The sequence below is a fragment of the Fusarium phalaenopsidis genome (genome assembly GCF_050370095.1).
Source record: "Fusarium phalaenopsidis strain FUZ10S chromosome Unknown contig_32302, whole genome shotgun sequence".
NCBI lineage: Eukaryota > Fungi > Ascomycota > Sordariomycetes > Hypocreales > Nectriaceae > Fusarium > Fusarium phalaenopsidis.
The window spans coordinates 408,349-434,942 of NW_028145405.1; the positions used below are offsets into that span (position 1 = coordinate 408,349).

General features: G+C 52.5%; 7 protein-coding genes across 7 annotated transcripts; 3 read left to right on the plus strand and 4 right to left on the minus strand.

Moving 5' to 3' along the window:
* Positions 1-73: 73 nt before the first annotated feature.
* On the minus strand, positions 74-1,124 carry LRP88_07516 (Alpha/Beta hydrolase protein; the record flags this gene model as incomplete). Its single annotated transcript, XM_083244045.1, has 2 exons — positions 74-94; positions 261-1,124. The coding sequence occupies 2 exons, from the start codon at positions 1,122-1,124 to the stop codon at positions 74-76; spliced, it is 885 nt and encodes a 294-aa protein (XP_083098539.1).
* A 2,092-nt stretch (positions 1,125-3,216) lies between these two features.
* LRP88_07517 (uncharacterized protein) lies at positions 3,217-5,145 on the minus strand (the record flags this gene model as incomplete). Its single annotated transcript, XM_083244046.1, has 3 exons — positions 3,217-4,226; positions 4,286-4,659; positions 4,724-5,145. The coding sequence occupies 3 exons, from the start codon at positions 5,143-5,145 to the stop codon at positions 3,217-3,219; spliced, it is 1,806 nt and encodes a 601-aa protein (XP_083098540.1).
* A 1,219-nt stretch (positions 5,146-6,364) lies between these two features.
* LRP88_07518 (uncharacterized protein) lies at positions 6,365-7,438 on the minus strand (the record flags this gene model as incomplete). The annotated part of the gene is made up of 1 exon (XM_083244047.1): positions 6,365-7,438. One exon carries the CDS (start codon positions 7,436-7,438, stop codon positions 6,365-6,367), a length of 1,074 nt encoding a protein of 357 aa, XP_083098541.1.
* Positions 7,439-12,992: 5,554 nt separating this feature from the next.
* LRP88_07519 (transcription factor domain-containing protein) lies at positions 12,993-15,279 on the plus strand (the record flags this gene model as incomplete). Its single annotated transcript, XM_083244048.1, has 6 exons — positions 12,993-13,050; positions 13,155-13,167; positions 13,229-13,238; positions 13,295-14,227; positions 14,279-14,389; positions 14,446-15,279. The coding sequence occupies 6 exons, from the start codon at positions 12,993-12,995 to the stop codon at positions 15,277-15,279; spliced, it is 1,959 nt and encodes a 652-aa protein (XP_083098542.1).
* Positions 15,280-17,667: 2,388 nt separating this feature from the next.
* LRP88_07520 (transcription factor domain-containing protein) lies at positions 17,668-20,815 on the plus strand (the record flags this gene model as incomplete). Its single annotated transcript, XM_083244049.1, has 2 exons — positions 17,668-17,774; positions 17,947-20,815. 2 exons carry the CDS (start codon positions 17,668-17,670, stop codon positions 20,813-20,815), a joined length of 2,976 nt encoding a protein of 991 aa, XP_083098543.1.
* Positions 20,816-23,806: 2,991 nt separating this feature from the next.
* Positions 23,807-24,243, minus strand: LRP88_07521 (bifunctional chorismate synthase/riboflavin reductase [NAD(P)H] ARO2; the record flags this gene model as incomplete). Its single annotated transcript, XM_083244050.1, has 2 exons — positions 23,807-24,154; positions 24,217-24,243. The coding sequence occupies 2 exons, from the start codon at positions 24,241-24,243 to the stop codon at positions 23,807-23,809; spliced, it is 375 nt and encodes a 124-aa protein (XP_083098544.1).
* An 801-nt stretch (positions 24,244-25,044) lies between these two features.
* Positions 25,045-26,285, plus strand: LRP88_07522 (putative lipoate--protein ligase; the record flags this gene model as incomplete). Its single annotated transcript, XM_083244051.1, has 2 exons — positions 25,045-25,995; positions 26,052-26,285. 2 exons carry the CDS (start codon positions 25,045-25,047, stop codon positions 26,283-26,285), a joined length of 1,185 nt encoding a protein of 394 aa, XP_083098545.1.
* Between the last annotated feature and the right edge of the window lie 309 nt (positions 26,286-26,594).

Genomic DNA, 26,594 nt, shown 5'->3' on the forward strand with positions numbered 1-26,594 from the left:
CAAACTTGCCATCTTCAAAGTCGCTTAATCACACACCTAGCCCTCCCACGTCCAACCATGCTTCTCATGAGTCTCACGCAGAACCTCTATCGCTCTAATATAAGCGCGGTCCTTCACCTCCCTCTTGATAACCGCATCGGGAACTATATCGAATCAGTATTGAAAGGTGAATGCAGCTGTGGAAACTCACCTTCTAGGTACCCATGGAATAGCTCTTTCTCGTGCATGAGCTCGACCCGGGGAACTTCCCTGTCACCGACCGCCTCATCCTCAGCATTGACTCGCTCCGCAAACTCGGTCTGCTCAGCCACCAAAATGTCGATACCAGGAACAACCAAGAGTATTCGGTCCGGCAGAGTCTCTTTCTTTGCAAGTACTGGGCTTAGCCTCGGATCCTCAAAATGCTTTGCCCGAGCAGGTCCCGCATAGGCATCGAACAAAGGAATAAAGACTCTTGCAGGATCGTTCTTGGGCATAGTTGGCGGATGGGGCTTTTCCCAAGGACTGAGCCGAAGATCAATTGCACCGTAAAAGTTTGTAACGGCCTTGATGGCTGTTGGCGATGGAGCATGGCATGTCTCCTGCTGCGTCGCTGCAAGGGCCAAATTGCCTCCTGCAGAGAACCCGCTCGTGGTCATGAGAGTTGGATCTGCGCCCCATCGTTCCTCAGCATTCTCCTGCAGCCACTTGATAGTTGCATCAGCGTCGTCAATAGCTGCTGGAAAGACGTGCTCAGGCGCTACACGGTAGTCGACATCCACGACCACAGCACCTGTCTCTTTCGCTACACGGTCATCGAACCGAGCATGGCCCTCTGGCAAGCCTCCGATAAAGGCTCCAGAGTGAAAGTTGAGGTGAAGTGGCCGTTTAGCTCTGCCCTTGCCTACACCTGCGGCCTTGAAGATCAAGGCCCGCACATAGCGTCCTGGGGCGATAGGCAGATATTCAACTGTAAAAGGACGGTAAAGGAGGCAAGGGATAGTCGCGATAGAGTATGTAAGAAGAATGGCAGGCTGAAAGACGAGGAGCCGCCAGCGGTAACTCCAAGGGAGATTGCGCTGGAAGAGAGCTGCAAGAGTGGGTCGAAACCACGCGTGTAAGTGATGCAAGATGCTCGAGACCATTCTCCCAGCGTGCAAAACGTGTAACCAGTTGGAATGTTGGCTCCATGAAAAGTTTATGTTCAAGATGAATGATATGGGGTGAGCTGAGGTTGTTGCAAGATATTTGAAGTACAAGTCTGTAAGCGGCTTAACATCACGCCGAATGAAGGACAACGCCAAGCATTCCGACCTGATTCGTTCATATGTAAATGTCGATAGCATCACTTTATGTGATGGACTGAACTCATCATATTTAAGCTAATAACCTATTCGACACCATTTGTACCTGATCGTCGGAGTTACCCGCTTGTCAACGTCTGGATGGTCCTCTTATGAGGGAGGCTTTTCCCTTGCAGCAACTCGAAGCTTCTACTCAGCCATGTGCAACTTTTTCATGCATGTCCGCGCTTATATAACCTCCCCAATGTCCGGCAGCAAGCTTTGACATAGCGCCATGTTATGCACGGTCACCTACAAAAGACTGCTGTGCTCCCACTTGGGAGGTTCCCCCATCACCCTCTAGGCAACCTTTATTATCACCAACACAACAATGAATCTCAACGCAGGAGCAAATTGGTTCTCTATGTTAAGAAAGGGGAAACATGTGGTACTGGGATCTCACCCCAGAGAGCCCCAACCTGCGAACGCCTTCCTTGCTCATATGCCCCTCGATATCTTACTCATCATCGCCAGCTTCCTCCCACTGCACGCAGAGCTCATCTTCTCCCACACCTGCGTGGCTGTAAAGAAAGCACTTACGCGCACCAGCAATTCGGAACGACGACTGGACTGGGATGAGCACTTGGAATATCTAACCGCTGTCATCAGCAACCGGACTGATAGATGGGTTTGCGATGATTGCGACTGAACCCACCCCGCCTATATGGAAGATACACCTCGAACACCAATGGCCCCAGATTGCTACCGTTTGAAATTCTTTCAGATTGAAAACCCCTGGACCGAGCCCTTCAAACTCCCATGTCACCGACACGTTCAACTTGCGCTCAAATATCGTCGTCTCAGGCCTCAAAGTACCCAAGAGCAGGCACATCTCGATGAGCTACTAAGCCCAGGTTATCTCACGGAAACCATTCACGACTCTCCAAGCCCAACGCGTGGTAGAGGAAGTATCAGGCTTGAGCAACACTACCACTCCAAGGTTGCCCAAGGCCGATACCTCATTCTCTACGCTTGCATGTACACCCCGCCGGAGGCTTGTTGGGGCCTAACACCAATTCTCAAAGCCTGCAAGCATCGGAGCGTCCGCTTTTACCGCAGCGAGAAGGAGCTGGCGGTGTTGAATCAACAAGAATTCACCATGTCCCTCCACAGGAATTCGCCCCTCGCACCGAGGGTGTCCAGGGCAGACAAAGTCGACTGGTCCTGCCCAGATTGCGCGACAGACTTGGAGGCGCATTGGGATGGTTCGTCGGTGACAATGAAGGTCTGGCGGGATCTGGGAACCGAAGGATCTCCGTTCGCAACAGACTGGAAGCGACAAACAGGCGACTATAGACTGAGCATGTCCAGGATTCCAACGGAGAGACAGTGGGGAAGTGTCTGTCAATCCTATGAAAGGGGCTAGTAGCAAGAAACAGGCCAAGGCTTTCTTTAAGCTAGACTGACAGTCGAGAGTACGTCTGGCAGTGGGCAGTCTGGAGGTCGTAGAATTTTACTTTGGCCCATCATATACACCAGAAGAACTAGAATTCTTTTACTATAATATCATTAAATTTAGACGCAATTCTGTTCTGATCATTTATTCATCCCATAAGATATAAAACCAAACCAAAGCCCTAATATCTCATCCTGTGATTACTTACCTTGCCCTAAAGATTTATAGAACAATGCATGGCGATTCCGCTGTACAACGTCCAATCTCATCATTATGTAGAATTACCCAAGTGAAAAAGGCGGGGGGGGGACAAATTCCCCATTGCTCCCAAGATAATGGATCTGTGTGCTCAGGCCCATGTTCAACGACTTGTAGACAGATCTCACCCATTCGTCCGCCGTGCCCGTTTTATAGACAATAACTATGAACCGTCGGGGAAGCATAAAAGAGCCGCAGCGCTTGGGCAATGAGAACTGTTAGGTATTAGCCATAATTCTGCTAGTTAAGGCTGCTACTTACCTCGTGGAACATGGCAAGGATCTCCTTGACCCCCTCGACGGTCTCTGGGCACCACAATCGCTGCCACGTCTGTCCGTCTTCTCTTTCGATCTTGACTGGCATTTCGGCTAAGAGGCCTTGATCGACAAGGTAGCCGATTCCAGAAGGTTCGGGTTCAGAATGTCCACGAATGGTAGTCCAGGAGCGATATAGCTTCCATGGAACTGTTATGCAGAATATTGTCGACTGCCATCTGGAAGAGTCCTCACCCACTCTTATCAAAGACTCGGCGCACAGAAGATCGAGACCCTTCTCACATTCACCATGTGTGCAGTTTTCAGTCATGTTCCAAGCAAAGAACCCTCCTGCGCCTCGCGCAAGCCCCGGGCGGAGGTCGTAAAAGTCCAAGTCTGTGAGTGTCCGTGTAATGAAGGAGACTCTTCTCACCAAGTGGTGGGCCTTACATGCACCAGATAACGTGGCGAGGCCTGGGTTCCTCTGGAAGGGCTCCCAGTCTCGTTCAAATGCAAGGCCTATCGAATCGCTCTTCGGAGACCGGAATCTCTGGCTGACACCACTGCCCCATTCCGCTGGCTTCATGGTTAGGACTTCAGGGCCTCCGCGTGTGGCCTGGCCGAAGGAGCCTGCTACAATTCGCTCGCACTCATTGGTAACAGCCAACTCTAGCTTCTTGAGGGCGGCATTTGACGCATTGTATTGGTCAGGATCCTCTTCGGGCTGTGTTCGGTCTTGGACCTCGATGCCATCGTCAAGATGATCGATGGTGTAGGAAGAGTTGGTCCCTGCCTCACTAAAGGACTCGTTTTCTGAGTCGGTCTCCGAATCTGAGTCATCATCATAAACTTGTTCGAATGGAAACCTCAGACTCGACGGAGTTGCGTTTGGAACAGTCAAGTCAGTCGTGATGCTGTGACTTGGATGGCTCAGGGTGGTTTGTGTTCCCTGGCTCACAGTTGCAGATGAACCAGAGGCGCTCTCTTTGACCGAGCCTGCTAATAATTGTCAGAGATGATGCATTTTATCTCATCGGCCCAAACGAGACACATACCATTGAGCAAGTCTCTTACCCCAATTTTGCTCCCAAACTCCTGGAAATCGCTGGTCAGGCTGACTCCTGTAGTTCTGCTTACAACACTCTCAGTCGCTCGTTCACAATAGATGTTTATCATATCATCAGCTATCTCAGCCAGATTAGTGACGGTACTGGCTGTTTCAATCTGAAAGTCATCCGTTTCGTGACCCTGGGGCCTCGTAAGAAGTGCCTCCAACCCTTGAATTCTGTGTCGAATCTCCAAAAGCTCCCGGCCGCATGCGGCCTGCGACTCATGGAGGTTCTCTAGGGTTTGTGACTGTGCCTGGAGGGCCTCTGAATTGGTCTTGTGCTGGCGGTTGAGCTCCTCGTGGATGCGGCTGACAATGATCCTGAGAGAACACCAGAGTTAGCATGGCGGTCTCTAGACTGCAGTCGTTGAACTGAAAAACGCACATGTTGATGTCGCCAATCCACTTTTGCACCTTTCTTCGGTGACGGCGCACCGACTTGAACTGATGACGAAGCTCGACGATGATGCTAGCCATCTCCTTCGTATCCTCCGTGTCTCGAAACTGTTTAAGACACTCGAGCGTCTCGCCCAAAGCCCTTTCGTACTTTTCACAGTGTGATCTTGCCGCGCTGAGAACCTGGTCCTCGGGGTCATCGGACCCTTTAACCCTGTCGATGCTCCTCCGGAGTTCATCCCACGTCTTCAGCTCCTCTTGTAGCTGCCTGAGTACCTCGGGGTCCTTGGCAGCTCGGTTTGCTTTAATTAATTCGCCAATAACCTTCCAGATTTTGGTGTGTAGAGCCTCTATGCCTGGGTAGACGACGGTGATGAGCCCAACGGCACCAATGGCGAGCTCTACCACCATCTCGTTGGGTCTTTTTGACAATTTACAGTTGAATAATATGGACAAGATGACTGTGTATCGTTAAAAGACATAAATATCTCAAGATGGAATACTGCTAATGGGAATCTCCAGACTTCCTCGAGCGGGGTTTATATGCCTTTCCATAGTGTATCTAAATGAGGCTGGCATACCCTCCAAGTTGCTTACTGCAGGATGAGTTGTCTGTCTGCCCTGCGATATACCTGCAGCAATCTAGTCAATGTTTCACTCTAGCCATTGGGAAGGCATCCGAGTGTCGAGGCAGTGTCTAGTTGCTGCAGTTCATAGCCACAGGCTGACATGATGATATATCAGTGAACTTGTAGATGGACCAAAATGACCTTGTGCAGGACAACGCATGCAGCTGCACGAGCTGAGCGAGATATGAAAGCCCAATGCCGCATCAAATGACAGACAAATACACACAATATTATGAATTTACATTATTTGGCCAATACCCAAGCCATGAGGTACTGACAACCCCAATCGTCACACCCCTATGACTTGTGCTGCAACTCTTCCATGCCATCTAAGCTTCACTTCCACTTCCCACACCCAACATCACACCCGCCAAACAAACTATCTTCAACAATCCATTATCTTAACCAGCCACTCAGATCCTTATCCTTATCAATCTCTGATCCTCATTAATCCCAAACCGCCACGGAGGCCATGGTGCGGCCCGGTCCCTGCAGCTGCATCCCTAGCGGCCCGCCAAACCGATCCCTCGGGTCGTGTTAGTCGAACATCGACCCTTTGTTGTAAGTGGAAAGGCATGACTCAGGAGTCCAGGGTTTAGTACAGTCGGAATACGAGGAGCGGACTTCATGTGCTTGATTATAAAATATCAATCATGTTTTCTGTAGGCTTGACGAGCCGCCGGTGGGTTCCCTATCAGATAGTTTCACAACTCAATGATCTTTAGAGATAGTGTCTAAATCAACGATGCTCAGAAACAGCAGAGACAAGAAAAAACGATGGTTGGTACATGTCCAAATGCCATATATGCTTATTCGTTTCCAAACCAGACCTTTATAAGCCGCCCAGTTGTTTAACACACAGTAGTAACCTCTCCTCCAAATAACGCCGTGCCACGCTATGTCAGGTTCCCCAACCCCATGACTGTAACTCCAACCGCTTGCCAAATGGTGACAATTTCAGAAAATAAAAAGCATGCAAACAGTGATTGTAAAAATAGGTGTTATGGTTGTTGCGTGTTCGATTGTTGTGTACTAAATGGTTGTGTGTCCGGTTGCTGAGTATTCGATTGTGATCGCGACCGGCCACCAGACTCGCCTGTCCCTGGCCGGTGAGTGTCTGTCTGGCCCACAAAGTGATCGTTCGGCCCGTGGAATCCATGCATCTCTTCGTTTACGATACTCAGATTGCTCTGACCGACCGATTCGCTTCGTACTCGCTGTCCACCAGATAGGCGTTGAGTCACGGGTGGCCGGACAGGGGTGCCGACAGTGCTGCTGGAGGATCGTCTTCGCTCGTCCAGAGGAGGAAATACGACAGATGAAGGTGAGCTTGGTAGTTCTGGTATCCACGGTATTGCCTCAAGTTCCATCGGAGGAGAATTGGGCATCACTCCAGGAGTCCCGTCAGAATTCTCAGAAGCGTTGCTCCACTGTCGAACGTGAGTGTAAGCGTGTGTATCAGTACTTGAGCGGTTCCTCGTTGACGCCGAGACTTGGCTGAATCGTTGTTGACCAACAGCTGCCGCATTAAAGTAATCTTCCCGGTTGCCCATAGCATCGAAGCTGGTGTGTCTGCTATTCCCCGCGCTGCCTGATACTGCGTGGTAACCTTCCGCTCCAGGGGTGGGATTGTTGGAGCTCGGATCGGGGCTCGCAAGGTTGTACGGTGAAGGGGCCCCGGAATCCGGACCGGGGTTTGCTGGTCTCGGAGGGGGGGCAATCAACGGGTTGGCGCTCCACTCGTCAACTTGCGAGTCCGTCGACTTGAACTCCTTCACAGGTGGCCGTGCGGTGGAGCGGTTGGAGGGTTCAGACACCTTGGAGGTGCTGACAGCTCGGACGACCTTGTTTAGATGGCGGATGATGATGTATGCCGCCACCAGCACGATAATGAGAAATCCAATAGAACCGGCCACGATGCCCGCGAGCGTTGTTGTTGGGAGTCCGCCACCGCCTTTATCATCGTCGTCCGCAGTCAATGTTGGACTGCTCTTGGGAATAGCCGAGGGGAAGAATTTGAGTACCGCCTGGTTTTCATCGCTACCGTCGCGGACTGTAGGAAGTTCCGTGGGCATAGTTGGGGTCGAGACGGTAATGTCGGTTGTCTTGTAAGTCGTTTCGGAACCGTCTTCGGTGGTGGTGATAACGACGGTATTCGTGATCGTCACAGGTTTTGTAGAATAGCACTGATTAACGCCACAGGCCATACCGCTGTTGCAGCACCCATAACTCAGTGAAGAAGGGCAGAGATACTGGCTCGCCGGGCAGCCGTACGTATATGCTACGCCCGCTGGTGGGAAGCAATTACCGCCTGTACTGCACACATAACCGTCTGGACAGCATCCCGCTATTATATGTAAGCCTTGGTCCGTAAAGAGTCTTGATAAAGCCCACCTCCGAAGACGGCTTCGCATTGGTACCATCCAACCCTCGTTCCCTGGCATGTCACAGGGCCTTTCGTAACCGCAAAGCAGCTTTCCTTCGCGCAGTCGTAGCCTTCTGGGCAGCATCCACCATCGAGACTGGACGCGCACAGCTTCTCGCCCGCGCCGCACTGTTCCTTATCTCGCCGGTTCAACACAGCGGGCGCTGTGATCTGTGCCTTCTTCTCGATCCGGTGAACTCCATCGTGTCTCCTGTAGTCGGCCGCCTCAATACTGGTGGCCCAGAGGGCAGCTAGTAGCAAGGCGACACACGAGCGACACCCCCAGTTCCTCATCTCGTGCGCTCATGGAACTGAGGGGGATGCGACGTCGATGAGAGAAATTTCGCGAAACCGTGTGGGACGCAGATCATGGACGAATTTGCCAGCCGGGTAATTTCAGCTCCTCAAATCGGGCTATTGTCGCAAGTGCTCAATAAAGAGGGCGCTGGAGGGACGTGGGCTGGATCGATGGGTTTCGGCTCGCGACAACCACCGCAAATCAAATGCGACACTTTCAATATTCACACAGAACAAATTAAAAATGATGAAAGAAGAGGAAAAGGAGGGAAGAGTCAGATGTAGCGAGAGATTCTAACCCGTCAGCAATGGAGGCCTTAGAGGCTTATCCGTGGCCGGGGGGGTCAAGGGATGCTACGCCACGGGGGAGCAGCAGAGGCTTCTGTCATCCCAGAACTCCGGCGTCTATAGGGCTGAGCGAAAAGTCCACCGAACCGTAGGCGCGGGTCGTTTTGGTTGGATGAACAGGTTACCCGAGCACCCAGCGCGGTCCTGAGACGTGAGAAATAATTCCTCTTCAGGTTACTGTCATGGGTCCAGCGTGGAGATTGATGAGGGCCCAGAGTGAGAATGGAACGGTGAGAGAACTGAAGATGACGGGACTCGAGGACGACAGCGAAGAGTAAGCGATGAGAAAGACACGCGGCGGCTCAGGTTCCTGCGGGGACTACCCAAGCTGAAACAGAACCGACACCATCAATGGTGAGCCGCAAGAGCATCAGAGACAAGAGGCGCAGGCCATGCGGCACTACATCGCTGGATATTCGCTCGCAAATCGCATTCGCCCGGGTTGTTGGTGTCGCAGCAGCAGAAGCACGTCTTGGATTCGTCAACGAGGCACCGCCCCGACCCTCCTCTTTGCTGCTCTATTCTCATCTCCATCCTCCGATGCAGGTCTACTTCCGCCATTGGCGGGCGGCATGAAGCTCGCAAGCTCTAGCGGTAGGCTGTGAGCAGAGAGGTGTCCTCGCTCCGGAAAGATGGTGCGCCTGGTGCATTGGCACTGCTACCGTGGCAGCCATTGAGAGGCCCTGTTGGTCTGCTTGTCAGACAAGGCCACGAATCAGAAGACCTATACGGGGCATACCCAGGTCGATAATCGACAACGAGGGCCTCATTCGACACCGAGTGCTGGGATTTGGGGGCCGAGAACCTCATGTGCAGAGACTAAGAGAGGAAGTGTGTTGCGAGGCGTTGCGTTGGTTCAAGGTTACGATGAGGTGCGACTTTCTGTGGTTTCTGCCGTCAGGTGACCACCTTCAAAGGCAGGTGAGTGCAATTCCATTGTGAGAGATAAATGAGCTTCTCCCCACAATAACGCACCATGAGGATGAGATGCATACCTGCCACTCTATCAACCAGGCTCTTACAAGAGGGCAACATGAGTACATGATGCTTCTCGCGAGTTTTATTACATGCTCCACTCTCGCTCGCTTCTTGCTGACGATGCCCTCGTTTGTTTCAGAGACTCTCCATCATCCTTACCTCTCTCCCCAACGAAACTTTGGGTCAAAGAAATGCTCATGCACAGCCAATCTGCTTGGTGACACAGCTTCTCACAAGCCTCTCTCTGTGCACGATTTGGCACCTCGGGATGGCTTGGTAAGCTCCGAACCGACGCCGAGGACGTTCAACCACGGCGATTTATCCCAAAATAGCACAACTAGCGTGTGGGTCCCGTCATCTGAGAATTTGGGCAAAATAGCTTCCAGTGCAGAATTTAACAGAACCGAAAAAGACCTGCTAAAGAGAGGCTAGGTGGGTGGTTTCTTTTTAAGTTTCTTCTAATGCGCCTGGTCGGTCTTTAAGTATTCGGACAGAAGAGAGTTTGATTTCAGGGGCATTGTAGAAAGTGATCACTTAACCAGGCACTCGCTGAGCACTTTGTGTGCTTTTAGGGTGAAGGGAAAGGGGAACCCTTTACGATGTCACCACGTCCCAGGTCGGACTCTGCCGGCTGGTGGAGGCTGGAGCGTTGACGATCCGGGGGATGGCTTACCGGCCTAGGAAGGCAAAGGGACTTTGGGTTGACGCTTGGAGCCGATGAAACCACGCGCCGAGAAACTGCGGATCTCGTGAATTAATGAGGGGCATTTCATCGCGTCGTTTCCCACAGGCCTCAAGTTGCTTCCTCCAACATTTCTTCAAGTTCAATTTTGGAAGAATGATTTTCCAAGACTCCCAAGAGAACTCTCACCACGGTGAAACCCGATCGCCGATGTGTCGGTCAAGGTGAGGGCCCTAAAAAGGTTCCAGAAGCAAGTCGTCAAGGTTTTTCCTTGCGACAGGGGCCAAGGGGAATGGATGAGGTTGGCTTCTGATGAGATCATGAGATGAAGCCGTGGTTCATCAGACCAGATCGCGTCACATCATATCAACGCCCGCTGGCAATTCTGCTTGCGGGCGGTCGAATGCCCATGCTGAATCGCAAACCTCATTTGAAATACCGTGTGAATGTGCAAGAGCCGGCTGGAGGCGCATCGTGAGCCTACCCGTCCACACACACTCGCCATGCTCCATTTCCTCGTGGCTGCATCGGGCATCGGGTCGGGGGCCAAGCATCGTGCCGCGGCCCTCGACCTGTGGTTCGTGAATGCCTGGTCGGGCAATGTGACAACGGACAGGGTCCTCTAACCATTGTTGCATGGTGGTTAGTCAAAGTCAGTGACTCCTCATTCCAGGAAAAAATGGCACCTGTTGGCAATGAGAACTTTATCGGGCCATAGAGACGAAATTTAGAATAAAATAAGTCAATAAAAGTCCAAAATAAATATAATATACTCTAAAATCTTAATATATGAGCTTAGTTTTATAATCATAGGCCTTATATCCCATGATTTTGCGGATCCAATACCTACCTACTCGGGGGAGAGGTGTGCCTTTTTTTCTTCTTGGACCACCTACTACGCAGGTACTGTAGACTCCCACGCGGACCCTGAGCTAATCTGCCAGTTGCCTTCTGGAGCTGTTCCGTCTCCAGATCGTCCCTTCGAGCCCGTGTTTCGTGTGATCGGCCGTCGCCGTCGCAATCACCCTCTTGGCTTCGCCATCACTCCGCATTCTAGAGTCCGGTTAACACTACCAGACTGCAAGAGCTGCTCGAGGCACTGAGACAATGTCTCACGGCTGTTGGGTCCAGAAGCGTCTTGACCCCCATTTTCTTTTTCCATCCTTCTGCTGCAATGGCTTCTCGTCTACATTGTCGGTCAGCAGATGGGGCCCACCCAGCATTCTCTTGAGGGCCAGCTGTAGTATTCCTTTTTGTTCCTGCGCAAGCGAAGGCATCAAACTTTGCCCCATCGCCACTCATCAAACCACCAGGGCGACGATCGCCCCTTTCCATCATTTCCCTAACCAGACGGGACGGTTCCCTTCATCTCAGCTGTCGATGATCTGGTCTCTTGTAGCATCAGAATCGGGATAGGTGCAGCCGAAAGGCATCGGAACGCGGGGGAGGCAGCGGACGGCAGCGCCCATGTTTTAGATGGCTTGCGAATCGACCAGGTTTCCCTTTTGCCGCGCCTGTTAGGATGGATAGCCCATCACCATTTCAACCCCAAATAGGCTGGGCGCCGGCCGTGCAATGCTCGTTGACTCGAGGCACCATGCAACGTGCCGAGATGGCAGCTTCTTTACCCCGGATTTTCCAAGACGCTGGGGAAGGCAATGCCAGGGCCAGGTGTTTGTGATCCTTTTCGATACTGCAGGGACTTGGAAGATGCCTGAAGGACAGGTTCTACTTGGCAATTGATGTCCTTCTCGACTAGTTCTCAGGAATTTAACATTTGAGCTCGGGAAGTCGGATTTCGGGTGGTGTTCTATGAGGGCCCAAAAGAGGATCCCATTGATGCAGCTGTCAATTCAGTGTTGGAGGAAAAGTCACCTGCTCGCGGGAGCGGGGGCGTGGGCGTACTGTGAGAGATGGGATAAACACTATGCTGACACGGTACTGTTCACACAATCTCGGCTGCCTACACAGTCCCAATATCATCACCCCCCTGCTGCCACGAGGTTCCTCCAACTCTCCCCGGTCCACCCGTCATCAACCAACCCCTGCAACGTCGTGGTACTCATCCCCCCAAACCTTCCCCCAATGTTGCCCCAGAGCTCCCCGTAACGTAAAATCTTTCAGGGGCTCCAGCTTGCTCCAGCTCCCAGGCCTCTCTCCAGTTCTTCAGCGGTCACTCGAGTCAACTGCAGCGCCCGTAACCCCGCAAGCTAACGGAGCTTCACTTGGCCCGACAGGGCAAAGGCGTCCAGGGATCGGGCAGGGATGGCCCATGACTGCCCACGGTCACGATGGTGTGCAGAGATGGATGGGAACCGGACGGGACCCAAGCAAGCCAAGGTCTTTCTGTTGGTGTGCTTCTTGGGACCGAACCATGACGCCCCCGAGACGCGCGAGGCATCCATTTTTGGTTCCTTCCATCTTCTTTTCCTTCTTTTTCTCCCGCTGCTTCCTTTTCCTCGAGGGTATCCGTCTCTCCGTGGCCCGACTCTCAAGACTCACTCAACTCAAACACCAAGACGAGGTTGGACTCGACATCGCCAAGATCTTCGCTCCGTCTCCCGTCTCCCGCCTCCCGCCTCCGCGCTCGCCCTCTCCACGATCCTCGGCTTCGTCTGGTTACTCCCGGACTTTATTTTCCCCCTCCTCCCTCCCCACACCCACGTAAATCAGTTATTCGATAACACCGCCATCGTCCGACCCTCGGCTTCCTTTCCTGTTCCAAGACAAATAAATCCCCCAACTGTCTTGTGCATGGGCGCCTGCAGCTTCTTGATCAGATCGCCTCTGGTCTTCTTGGACAAGATCATGCTTGATTGCCTCTGCTAGACGGCCGGATGGAAAACGTCTGATTGATTATCTGATCCTTTGATCGCCTCGCCACCAACAAATCTCGATCATGTTGCTGTACACCCGACTCGCACCGCCCAAGGTCCCCAAAAAGCGCTCGCGCGCAGGTACGTCAAAGCCCCTACAGCGCATTCCGTTGCACCGCATTCTCCATGTTATAAGCATAAAACGAACGTTGCTGACTTGTCATGGATGGTTCGTCGGCGCACAGGATGTAGTTATTGGTAAGTTCCATGATCCACTCTTGCAATTTAAGATCGCTTCACTAACATTGCCTTTTTGCAGCAAAGAAAAGGTGATTTCACCATACAAGACGGCCTTTTTGTGGTTGGTCTAACCTCTCTGCTACAGAAGAAGAAATGCGACGAAATTCGACCTGCCTGCGCGCGCTGCCAGGAACGCGGCCAGGAGTGCGTTTACGAACCCGTTCGCCCTCGACAGCGGCGCAAGCGTGAGACCACCGCCGCTTTCTCTCCTTTCGACACCAACTCCTCCTCGGGTTCAGACCGAGCTCAGCCCTTGGACGGCGACGTTCCAATCCGACAATGGAAGGAAGACGGCCAGGATAAATCCGCCGACGAGGACTCGTTGGACGAGGAGGTTCCCATAGCGACGCAGCCACCCGTCTCCAGTGATCTCCCTCTCAAGGCCTCCCTCGTCAATCCCATGGACAGCCTCCTAGGTTGGAGCCCTGGAGACCTTCCAGTCGTGTCCCCGATTGACTCGATCGATTTCCAATTGCCTGTGTTTGACGACTCAGGCATTGCCGTTCAACACATTGAGAACAGCGAGGAGGAGGATGTCGAGGAGATAATCCGTCGCGAATCCATCATCAGCATTCCTACTACGACCTACGCTGCGACCTACTCCAATGCGTACGCGCCTCGAAGCCCCTCTCTAGCCCTCATTGCGCCTGTCCCAGCGCCGTCTCCACGATTCGAGTTTTGTTCTCCGGTGTTCTCCGAGTTCTCCGACCGAACCAACAGGCGCGCCCTGGTAGACCACTTCTGCAATGTTCTGTCACATCTCATTGTTTTCCGGGAGGAGCGCGGGAATCCTTTCCAGCAGCTCGTTCTCCCACTCTGCCAGGACAGCCAGGCCGTTACAAACGCCGTATTTGCTCTAGCAAGCGCTCACTTGGAATATCGGGGTGTCACCAATGACGAAAAGAGCGTTTATTTCCACAACAAGGCCATCCAAGGTCTTGCGCGGTTGATCCAAAAGGGAGCAGGAGTTAATCGAAACGAACTCTTGGCGGCCATTATGCTTCTGGTTTACTACGAAGTGGTGAGTAAAGTCTTGGCATCTTTGATCCGCTTACTAACAACGTCATAGTTGGTTCAGAAAGGCCGATCAAACATTGTAGATGGCCATCTCAAAGGTGCCATGACCATCATGAGCCACAATGAAACAGCCACTGATCCCACGGGCATCTTTTTGGAGCGAGTATGTGACTCTTTTGTGATCATGATGAATATGAATGAATTGCTAATATTTGGCAGGCATTCCGCTTTTATGATGTGATTGCGGCACTCTCGTTTGGCACTGCTCCCTTGGGTAGTGCTCCAGGAGCCAACTACCTTACACCATTCCCTCCTCTAGATTCAGGCGGTGATATGTCTCCTCTCAACAGTGTCGACACTCTCCTTGGAATGGCCACTTCCCTCTGGCCTATTATTCATCGCCTTTCGAACCTACTTGCTCTCAAGGATCAGCTCGACGCTGCTGTTACCAACGGAGAAGTGAGCAAGGTTGCGGTTCTTAGGACGGAATTTGAAATCTCAGCGTCAGCTATCGAATCCGCTCTGGAAGAATGGCATCCCGCATTGCCTGAAGGCTCAGTCCTCAGCCAAAACCCCGAGGAATTGACCCCAGAGCAAACAACAGAAAGGAGTCGACTACAGAGTATCCTCAGCAACGCTCTTTCTTACCGTCATTCTGCCTTTGTCTACCTTTACCGCACCATCTACAGCTACCCACGCAACCACCCGCTCGTCCAACGCCACACCCACATTAGTCTCACTCATTGTGTGGGAACTGTCAGCAATACCGGCCCGATGAGTGCTCTTCTCTGGCCACTCTTTGTGGCAGCTTGTGAGGCTACCACACTTGCCGACCGCGACCTGGCACGCCAAACCTTCATCGCTATCAACCGTCGACAGGGTATGACAAATATTGAGCGTGCGTGGACGATTGCGCAGGAGGTATGGCGGCGTGCGGACAAGGCCGAGATGATGCATCAGCAAGAGGAGGCGACAGCCATGGGCGTCAGGAGCGGCGGAGATCTATGGAGGAGAGTGAGCGCTGACATGGGGGTGACAATTGTTTTTGGATAGGCAAGCAGCGAGTCAGGGATACTTTTTAAGGGTGGCGGACTGGTGATACCCATCCAGCGAATTCACAAGCTGGACACTTTGGAGTTGATGGAAACGGACCGATACAGGTTTAAAAGGTACGAAATGATGGATATGGCGTTGGATATGTAGGGTCGAGGCTCTACCAATGAAGCAAATAGGAAGGCTATCTGATTTAGCTTGTATGTATGTACGAACTCGCGGCGACAAGTCCAGTTATGAAATACACTGTCTTGCTTTGCACTATCATGACTCTTGATGCTTGTCTGTGGATCTCGATCTCGGTCGCCACTGCAAGTCGAGGACAACTCTCCAGCAGGCGAGTGAGATTGAGCCAACAGCACTCCACAACATGACTGTGCATGATGATCTGCATGGGCAATGCATCTTGTCATTTATCCGGTCCCAGGCAGTTGGGTACAAGTAAGCTTGATACTTGATTGAAACATGAGCAGACCTTGACTTTGACTCGTAAGATGCCCATTATCGTTAGACAAAACTTGCTCTCATGGCTGACCTATCTATTTGTATGTGATTCATCGAGGTTGGGAGATGTGAAGCCACAGGAACTCGACATGCACAATGTGACTAACAAGATGACATGAAGGTGTGACAATTGGTTGTGCCCCCTCCCCGCAGACAACCTAATCTGAACTCAATGGCTGGGGGCTCCGCTGTCTTTCGTCCGGACTCTGGAACCCCATTGTCTGAGCCATTCGGCCTCCTCGGGGTGGCTGCCGGATGGCGGGATGGGACAGGTGTCTAGCGCCGTGGGAAGAGCGCTGCCAATCGATGGCATCCGAGTTCCTGAACTAGGGAACCGAACCGAACTCTCCCCAACAACTTCATGTCACACTCGAAAGGGGAAGAAAAGAGAGGTGCGCTTACGGAGGTTCATCTCTAGGTGAGGGGGTGTTCACCGGTTGTTTGTTTCTTTTTCTTAGCGGCCTCGCGTGACCATGTGTTGAGGATCTGGGGCTAGCAAAGACTGCATGTTCTGCGCTCGGGCATCGAGAACGCCCCGAGAGAACGAGGTGCAGCACACGTCTCTCGACAGCCTCGTCCGGGTAATGGAATCCATGCAGACATGAATTGGACAGACATTATTGGACGCGATCAAGACCCCCTCGCGAGAGAAGGAGCTTCGGGCTTGCATCTTCGTGGTACGGCATGCAGCGAAGCCATCGTAGGTGTGTGTCTGGGGGTGAGGTGGTAGTGCAGGTCGGATGGTCACTTGATGTCGGGGGTGAAGGAGTGCGCGGGCCGTTATAGGAGGGAGGGCCCAGACGGGAAAAGCAAAAGCAGCAAGCCCAGTGTGGAGGAGGGGAAATCGGCGCCGGCGAAAGGAGGAGAGAGGAGGAATCAAGGCTAAATGTTGCCACTGAGGTGCCCTCTACCGACATAATTACCCAGGTAGGCAAGTTGGTCGAGTTGTGATTTGTGCTGCCTTGTTTTGTCAGCTTTGTTGCTGTTGGTTGCAACAATACACGATCATGTCCTTCTTTCTGCCCTGACTGGCAATGCTCTTTCAAACTCTCTCTTCTATCTGTCTTGTTGCTGGGGCATAGAACGAGGTTGTCTCCGTGTAAATCGAAGGAAGGTGCGTTGCGTATGTACTTGATCACTTGAGCTTCAGTTCCTTCCTTCTCTCCACCCTAGCACTCTAACCCCACCCGCCTAAGGCAACGCCGTCTCCGGCCTCCCTCTCCACCATACATTCTTCCATCAAAGTCATCTCCAACCACTCTGCCAGATTATTTTTTCTATAATCTATCAATCTTCATCCTTTCTCTCTCATACAAGCAAGCGTGTCTTGTCTGAACCCATATCCATCCATCTCCTCATCATATCTCCAACGACTCATCTTTCCCGTGTCTCGGATGTCGTGTCTCTGAGATTCATGGACATAAACTTCTTGTCCTGGCCCTCATTCGCGTCACCTATCTACATCCTTGGCTTCCTTCATGTCCTTGGTTGATTCAACTCGCCCAACCCCGGATATGCTGCTGGGCTACTGTCGCGCCCTCGTCTACCTCTAACACTCTTGTCCAACGGCCTGCTACAAGAAAGACACTACATTGACCATCACTTCAGAAAGCAAACTCAACAGCCAGCAACACAGCATCTTCTCGCCTCCCTTGCATCTCATACCTTAGGTTGCATTGACAGACGTTGCTGAGCCACAACCTGCAACAGGCCTGGAAACTTGCCGACCCCGCTGGTCAGCTTCCTTTCCTGCTTGTCACTCGTCACACGTTGTCCGCCTGTGCTCCGTTGCTCCATCTTGCGCCGGGCCCGTCGACATCCACTCCAACATCCGCATCCGCGCCCGTCTCCGCACCCTTAGAGAAGAACCACCATGTCCTAGCCATGAGTAACTTGAATACATCGGACTCGGTTCCGCCGCCGCCGCGTCCGATCCGGTTCGTTCACAACCAAGGCCAACCGCCTTCCAAGCGTCGCCGGATCAATGCAGCGTACGTCGTTCCCCTGCCCCCTATACTTGCCTCATCTCCCGATCTTCCCGCTGCCTATCTGTCGCGTCACTATTGGTGCTTGTTTGGTCGCCTTGTTATCGTCTTGCTATCTCACCCCTGGACTAGACGACTGAAGCCTTGTCAACTTGTTGCTGACTCCGACGCGAATCAGGTGTTTGACCTGCCGAAAACGAAAGACGAGATGCGCCGGCGAAAGACCCTTCTGCTCCACTTGCACCAAGAATCACCACCGATGTCTGGGTTATCCTGAGGAAATTAAGAAGGAGGATGGCGAAAAGCAGACACCTGCATCGAAACCCGACCATGAACGCGACAACCATGAACCACACGATCACCACGAGGACGAAGATGAGATCGAAAAGCCCAACCTCCACGTCCAGCGCACTCCTGACGCTCCTGCTCCGCAAACGATCCCCCAAGCAACCTCCGAGGCTACTCTGCCGCCCGCGAAACCCATAGTTGAAACTCCACAAGACGATGATGTGCAGAGTTTACGTCCACACCATGGCCACCCTCTGTCCCTGGCCGCCGACCTTCCGCCCTCTCCCACTACGGTCCGTCGCTCCGAGAGTCACCGTGTCCCGTACTTCCGCTACTTTGGCCCGACTGCTATTGTTCCTGGCTTCAAACAAATGGTTGTCTCGGTCCGCGATCGCCGCCGATCTACTGCTGGCTCGATGGCTGGAACGTCACCTGTGTCAACGCATAGTGGCGCATTAGGAAGCAGCTCTGCTGCCGATAGTGAAGTCATCGGCGATGATTTACCAACCTACGACCCCAACGACACGGCTCCCGTTCATCCGTTGATCATTAATCTCGTCAAGACCTTCTTTCTCCAGATGGGTTCCAGTTATCCGTTCCTCAGACAGGCGAGGTTCTTGCGCATGGTCAAGGAAAAGAGAGTTGAGCCTATACTGGTTGATTCCATATGCGGTCTGGCTGCAAGGTTCTCGGATGCTCCAGCCCTCACAAATGGAAACGACAAGATGCCACGGACGGAACGTGGCGCGGTATTTGCGCAGAGAGCCAGGCAGGCCACTGTTGACACTTTTCCATGCCCGACTGTGGGAGCTGTACAGGCCTGTCTTCTCATGGCATATGAAGGTTTTGGGGCAAGTCAAGATAGCGCTCTTTGGATGTATCTTGGCCTCGCCATCCGCATGGCTGTCGATTTAGGTCTGCAAAAAGAGGTTGGAGTTCAGTATCAGGGTGAAAAAGACCCTCTGTATGCCCTTCACTGGAGCCGTCAGTCAGGTGAAGAGGAAAGTCCTCAAGCAAAGGCGGAGGAATCAAGCCCACCTAATCCTGAGGAGCAAAAAGAGGTTGTCCAGGAACGGATGGATACATTCTGGGCCGTCTTCATTCTTGATCGCGTCATTTCTTCAGGGACAGGCCGGCCTGTAACGTTTCGTGACGACGATCTTGAACTCTCATTTCCTGAGCCCTCAATTGACCCGGTCACTCACTGGCCAGCGCCTTACCCCATCTTCCTCCAGATTATCCACCTCTATGGGCGCGTCTGTGACGTGCTCAACAAGATCCGCAATGCGCAGGATCTTAACAAGGAGACATGGGATAGGCTTGGCGAAATGGAGCATGAGTTGACCAAACTCTACAAGGGTTGGGACTGGAGGTTGCAGTTCAACGTGAGCAACTTCAAGGCGTACCTTGGCATGGGTCAGGGCACCACATTCATCCTGCTGCACTTTTGGTTTCATGCGCTGTTCATCATCCTTCATCAACCTACTCTCCTCACGCCCTTTGCTGAGCTTCGCAGCGAGCTGCAGCTATTGCCGGACAGCCGCGAGCTAAGCATGAGCAGCGCCAAGACGATTTGCGATATCTTGTCTTTCGCGGACTTGATTGATCCCAAGAGCTTTATTGGGAACCCCTTCACCAGTCAGCCGATCTATATTGCTGCATGCGCGTTCCTTATGGAGTCGAGTGCCAACGCCTCCGAGTCTCCATCCCGAGCCAGCTCACCTCCGGGTTCAAAGCGACTGGATGTGCCACAGTTGCCTGGTAGCAAGAGCCGAGATGCCAAGCCGTCGAGACATTCTCTCCTAGCTTCAGCAGCCAACCAGAATTACCAAAAGTGCTACAACTCACTGCAGCAGGTGCAGATGTACTGGGGTGGTGTCACATACATTCTCACAGCTTTGGACCAAAAGGCCAAGGGGATCTGGGACTGTGAGACATATACGACTGAAGAATATGAGAGCACCAAGTTGCCTCGCAGGGGCAGCAGCGCCGCTCTAAGCAACCCGTTCCCCAGGTTCGAGAATCAGGCTTCACCAAAGATGTCTGGGCCACCCATAGCGTGGAGCCTGGCAGGAACCGCCAACTCTCCCAACTCGAGCCTCACACTGATGTATCAGAATATTGATTCAGCTGCCATGTCGAGCGTGCAGCCAATGCAAGCGATGAAGGCGCCCAGCACTCCTCCAGGGAACATGGTCTATGACCCTATCCGCCAGAGCCAGCCAGACTCGACAAGTTTGCTGGCACCGGCTTATCCTCAACCCAACATCTCAGCGGTGAGACAGACTTCTCGGCCGTCAGTGCCCCGACGACATTCAAACATGTCAGCAACAAGCGGGCAAAGCCGACCAACTGTCAAGTTTGACGGGCTGCCCGAGAGCGACGGGACCGAGCTTTACGCCGGCCCAAAGTTCACACCTTCGAGCCAACAATCGAATGGTTTCGATACGTACAGTGTCTCTCCACCAGCCGCCATGAGGGAGAATGGGGGAGTGAATGTGGCCACAACGCTCTCAGGAGCAAACAATATGGCAAATGGCACGACCAACATGTACTTTGGCCAAGGCAACTTCCCCTACCAAATGCCTTGGGCTGCTCCAATGGGCAACATGGATGCCATTACGTTTGACAGTCAGGACATTGATATCGGTGCTTTGGGGTTGCAGCAACCAGAGCTGATGGCTCCTTGGATGGGTTATGTTCCTGAGGGTGTGCTGGGATTTTTTGAGCCCCCTGATATGAACCAGGGCAATCAATGATGAGAGCAATGCATGACATGATGTTCTTTGCGAGGCGCACATGGGGCCCAGGTAACGGCGTTTGTGATGGTTATGACAAAAACGACTGCTACGACGTTTAGAGATATCCCGAGTTTGAGCTTGGTACAGGGTGTACACGGAGCATGCATGCATGGGGACTTTGCTCACGGCGTCTGTATCTATATATGAGGTTTTCCTTGGGTTTTCTCAAGGGCCATGTCTGCAATAGGGTACCGGATTGGGCATGGAGTAGCTTGGAGCTTGGGTATGACAGGTTGTAGAAAAGGACGAGCCATCACAAATCATGAAGTCACGACCTGCATTCTTGAGACGGCGTTATTACGGATGACATTGGGGTAATTAAGCTTGTTGATCAACAGATCTGGTTTATTCGCGTTCCTTCTAAAAGGTTGAGTTGCTGGCGGTATGTTCAAGCCGTAACCATGTTCTGAAGTCTCGAGGGAACAATCCCATAGTTATATGGCGATCAAGGAGTTTAGACACCGTTATCATGACTTGGCCTTTGAGTTGATAATCCTTAGCGTTTCCTCTTCCGTGAGGAACATTACCACCTCATTGGGATTCTTTCCAGTCGCCTGGGATTCCGGGACCATAATTGGGGCCCTCACCCCAATATGGGGTCCAGCGTTCAGCTCAGCTATCTCAGTGCGGGTGAGGAGGCGGGCGATCCAGGGGTGAGTGTTTGGTGCATACATCTGGAGGGCCGGTGGCTGATCAGTGGTTGGTATGTCCGGAAGATGGGGCCAACAGTCTGGGCATTCCCAGAGGTCGTGACAAGAGCTCTCTTTCGGTAGGGTGCCCAGATGTGGTGTAGGGGATCTTCGGGGATCCAGACTCGAGTCCTCTGCCGACTATGGACCACGTTATCTGCAATCTGCTTCGGTATCCCGACAAGCTGGGTCGACACATTTGTCATTTGTCGGGTGGTACGAAGGCAGGCCGATGGTCCTTATGTCATTCAGAAGGCAGCCGGCATTTTTATGCCCCACGAGTTGGCGAAGTAGGTTGTGCCTGGACGTGACATCTTGTGATTTCCTGGGAGGTTTGTCGATTTCATGTACGATAAGTCTCCCGCGTAGTTTTTCCAGTCTGCCCTGTTTTCGTCGTCCAACTGATGACCCCATTCTACCCACAATTTGCCTGCGGTGATGTAGTTTGCCCAGTTCTCCTCCATGGTCGAGCCGCCGCCGGCCAGTTTGGCTGGAGCGCTGAACTTCACGTGCGTACGTGCCATGTCCGGGGGACCACCCGGCCATCCGTTCGAGCAGTAGAGGGGGTAGGATTTCGGCAACGTCCTGGAAAAGAATCCTTCTCAAAGAGTTTGATATTGCCATGCCCACAAGACAGGTCCAAGTATTTAAATACCATTATCCATAAATTCATAGGAGATAAATCCAGGCCTTATATATATACCTTTTATGGCAACACTGGTGACCAAATAATCATGTCCATGAAGTTGTAGTTATATTCATCTACCAATTCTATGTTTAGACGGCCACCATATGTCCCTTCCGAGCCTTGCGCCATTCTGGTATTTCATAAACAGAAATCAACCTCCAGCGCCGCATGTTCGAAAAGTTCGCCCTTTTTAGTCGGCTCAGGTCCTGCATGAGCACCCATATCTAGGACTGTCGCCAGCAGCGTCCGTCAGAACATGTCTACTGCAATCCGCCACCATGATACCTCAAGTTCTTGACAACAGCACGAAAGTCTTATGGAGATTTATGGTGTACTGAATAGCATCTCACCTGAGCCGACGCAATGGCACCCATGAGCGGTCAGACCTAAAAGGCCACACGGACGAGCCGTCGGGCCATGATCTCTGCCAGTAGTTTCAGCTCCCTGGCCGGCCGTGGATCTGATCGGGGGGTGATCGGGGGCGGTAGCTGGGAGGTCCATCCGGTGAGGAGGGCGACAATGTCAGAATCTCGTTTCTCGGCTGGTGGCTACACCTGGGATTGCCTAGTTCCCACTTATACAGGCAACATCGCACGGCCAAGGGTATGTTTGACCTAGGTAGTCCGATGGTTCGAATGTCGTTCAGCAGGTACAGGGCAGACCACAGAGAGCCTCTCCGTAATGCTCCCAGAGGGCATTCCCACTATCCCACGTATGGATCTTTAGCCAGGGCAGAACCGTTCGAAGCTAGTACTCCTGAATGGTAGGGAGGGCTCCAACGACCACAGCAAGAGCAACTAACCACGTCGTCCCTCGGGGCTTGATGGTTCTGAGCCTGGCCGCGATGTTGTTTTATTCGCTTTCCGCCATGAGAAAGGGTCAAAGTTGCAAGGCTTGCGCGTATAATTTTATAACCTAGAATGACTGTCAAGGGTATACTCATAACTAGCTATAGGTAATATAATACATTTAGTCCCATGGTTTCTTTATCGAATTCCATTGCGATGTCTATAATACGGTAGCCAGTCGTCATCTCTCTGTACATCCAACAGAACCACATCGACATATAATCCCAAAGTCGACATCATCCATGGAAATAACTCTTCTCCTGAAAGCTAGCGGCCTTGACGCGTGGTATACCACGACATGGGGTGCTGGCTTTGCGCATCGGCCGAGCGGATTGCCACTTCAGACGGACCCTCAAGAGAGGACCAGGCGGCGATTCACCCTCAGGGTACGCGCAGGACTCGCCGTCGTCGGAGTCAGCCTCGATGAGGAGATCTCCCAATGCGCCGCCGTTCCCGCTCGGGCGGGGGAACAACGGCTTCTGTGAGGCTCCCTTGTTGTTTCGTCTCTCTGCAGTCGATCCTTCTTCTTCGTCTTATTCCTCAAACCTCCCTTTCTTCCGAGGCATGATGGGCATCTCAAGTTGGCAGGATGCAACTCGAGCATGTCTAGGGTAAATCTATTGAACTACCCAGACCACACCCATCTCTCTTATACCATCATCAGGAGCAACAGCGGTCCTTTAACCAAGCTACTCAGAACCATCTAGTTGATTCAAAAGTCCCTTTACCGTCTGAGAACGCTGTTACCCATCTGTCTCGCGTGCTGCGCCGTGACAGCATCCGCAATCACAAGAGCAGCCATGCCCTCGACCATAGGGACAGCACGCGGCACGACGCAGGGGTCGTGTCGGCCCTTGGCAGCAAGGACGCCCTCGCCTGTGGCATCGTAGCGGGCAGTGGTCTGGTCCTGGCTGATGGTGGCAGGAGGCTTGAAGCCGACCTTGAAGAAGATGGGCATGCCGTTGCTGATACCGCCCTGGATACCACCAGAGTGGTTCGTCTTGGTCTGAAGCTTGGACTTGGGAATGCCCGTCTTCTCAGCGACAGCTCCAGCAGCGACTCGGGCGATGGTCTCACGGGCAGAGCTACGCTGTATTCATCCGCGGGGAAAGCAAAAAGAACCTACGTAGTCACGCGGAAAAAGTGTTCAAAGCTCGACATGATTAGTGTAACGTGGTGATAAGAACTTTTTGGTGTTTTGGCACAAAAAAGGGAGTGAGAGAAAAAAAGTATGCCCAGGAAGGAAATGGCGGCCGTTGAGAGTTTCTTCGAGTCAAGGAATGGGAAGCACCAAATCCGATCTCGGGAGGAATTTTCACTCTCGACAAAGGGAAGCAAGCGCGGGGGAGGGGGAGGGGCAGGAGCAGCTCAATTGGCCCCGTCAATTAGAGATTCTCAAATGTAATCAATTGAGACTCGATTAATTAATCAAATCAATCAAAATTGTCTCAATTAATTTACATTCTTCTTCATATACCTTCATCTCCCTAGAAACCGACATCGGTTCATGTTGTGTGACTCAACCAACCTGGATAATTCCTCTTCCCTTACAGTTTACAGGGGATCCTCAACAGGCGTCATGGAATACGAGACAAACAGAGCAATATACAAGCAATACAGGTAAAAAGAGGTGACGAGTCTGGCTTTTAATGATGATTTTAGCCTTTGATCAGGACACCTACGCTCCTCTATCTAGGTTCCAGTGGAGGTTCCCAACTGTTATCTTTGCAATCGGCTTGGTCCAGGTTAATCCTGTGGGGTTCTAGCCCCTGGAGGAGTTTCCCGCCGCTGCAAGGCTGACGACGTTGCACTTCAATTTTTCCCATTCTCGCTCATTGGATAGCCTCAACAACAACTCATCATCCCGCCAACCAAACGCCTCTTGCCGTTAACCTTGTCACCGGTAAATGATTTAAAAAGAAATAGACTTTGACTAAACCATTGGGATCGAGCTGACTGAAAATGTTGTCTCTTACCCGTTCATCAGCTCCTCGCCAGCTGTCACGGAATATCCTCTCATCTATATCAAGACGCCAATTTACAGATGCAGCCTCTCACCCCTCAAACAAGATCCAAGTCTATACCTCAAAGTCGAGAGATCCCTTCCTCAACCTCTCGGTAGAGCATCATCTCCTGCAAAACACTCCCCCGGACTCCACCATCCTCATACTCTACACCAACGACCCCTGCATCGTCTTCGGCCGTAACCAGAACCCGTGGACAGAAGTCAATCTCCCCCGACTCGCTCAGCTCCGTAACCGCCCAGAGAGCGTAGGATGGACTGTTGGTCCTGTGCAGCTAGTGCGTCGTCGCTCAGGAGGCGGCACCGTCTTCCACGATGAGGGAAATGTCAACTTCAGCGTCATTTGTCCACCAGCCGTCTTTGACCGCAACAAGCACGCCGAGATGGTTGTCCGCGCGCTCTCCTCTCTAGGAAGACCAAACACGCGCGTCAATGAGAGGCACGACATTGTCATGGACGTCGCCGACGATCCCATCGGCACCTACAAGATCTCTGGGTCAGCATACAAACTCACCCGCCTTCGCTCTCTTCACCACGGCACCTGTCTCCTCCGCAGCCCGAACCTCGCCAACATCTCAGGCATGCTTCGCTCACCAGGGGAGCCATTCATCAAGGGCCGCGGTGTAGACAGTGTCCGCAGTCCCGTCAAGAACGTCGACGTTGAAAACGCCCCCTTCGAGGCTGCTGTCGTCGAACAGTTTTCCCGCATGTACGGTGACTTCCACGTTCAAGATGTCATTGACGACAAGATCCTCGAGATCGAAAACATCCGCAAGGGCTACGAGGAGCTTCAGTCTCGCAGCTGGATATACGGTCAGACACCGAGATTCACATTCTCCACCTTCTCATACCCCGAGGATCCTCGCCCGAGACCACAACTTCCCTTTGATGTGAGCACGCCACCAGAAGAACATGTCTTGGAGATAAGCTAACACAGTCAACCCAGCTGAAACTTCGCTTCGAAGCCAGACATGGCCTTGTCGAGAAATTCGCTGTAGAGGGTGCATCATTCCCTCCAACAGACGTCGACATGTCAGCGCTCGTAGCGAGCTCCATCTACCATGTCCCAACCTGGACCGACCAACTTGCCCAGGCTGGCATGGCTGAGGGTGACGCCGCAAAGATCGGATCATGGATGGACGACGTTCTCGGCACAGAGTTTACGAAGCCTGCGCAATAATGTCGCCGCCTCCATCAGGCTGCGACGTGATACGAGGTCAGAGAGAGGCATCCGTCTACTACACGCGCAATCACACTCGCCTCTCACTCACACCCCTTCGTGCCAGGCATTCCGGTGTCGTCCTTGGTCGCCGTGTTTCACTCAGCCCAGCCAAGTCCAGCCCAGTCCGAAGAGACCCGGTGACTGCCTGGACTGTCCACCAACAAGAACATGTGAACTGGCACACACTCTTACCATGGGAATCCCCACACACATTCATTCATTTGCCTCACGGCAGGGCAAGGCTGGCTGAGCCTCGCGCGCGTCGTC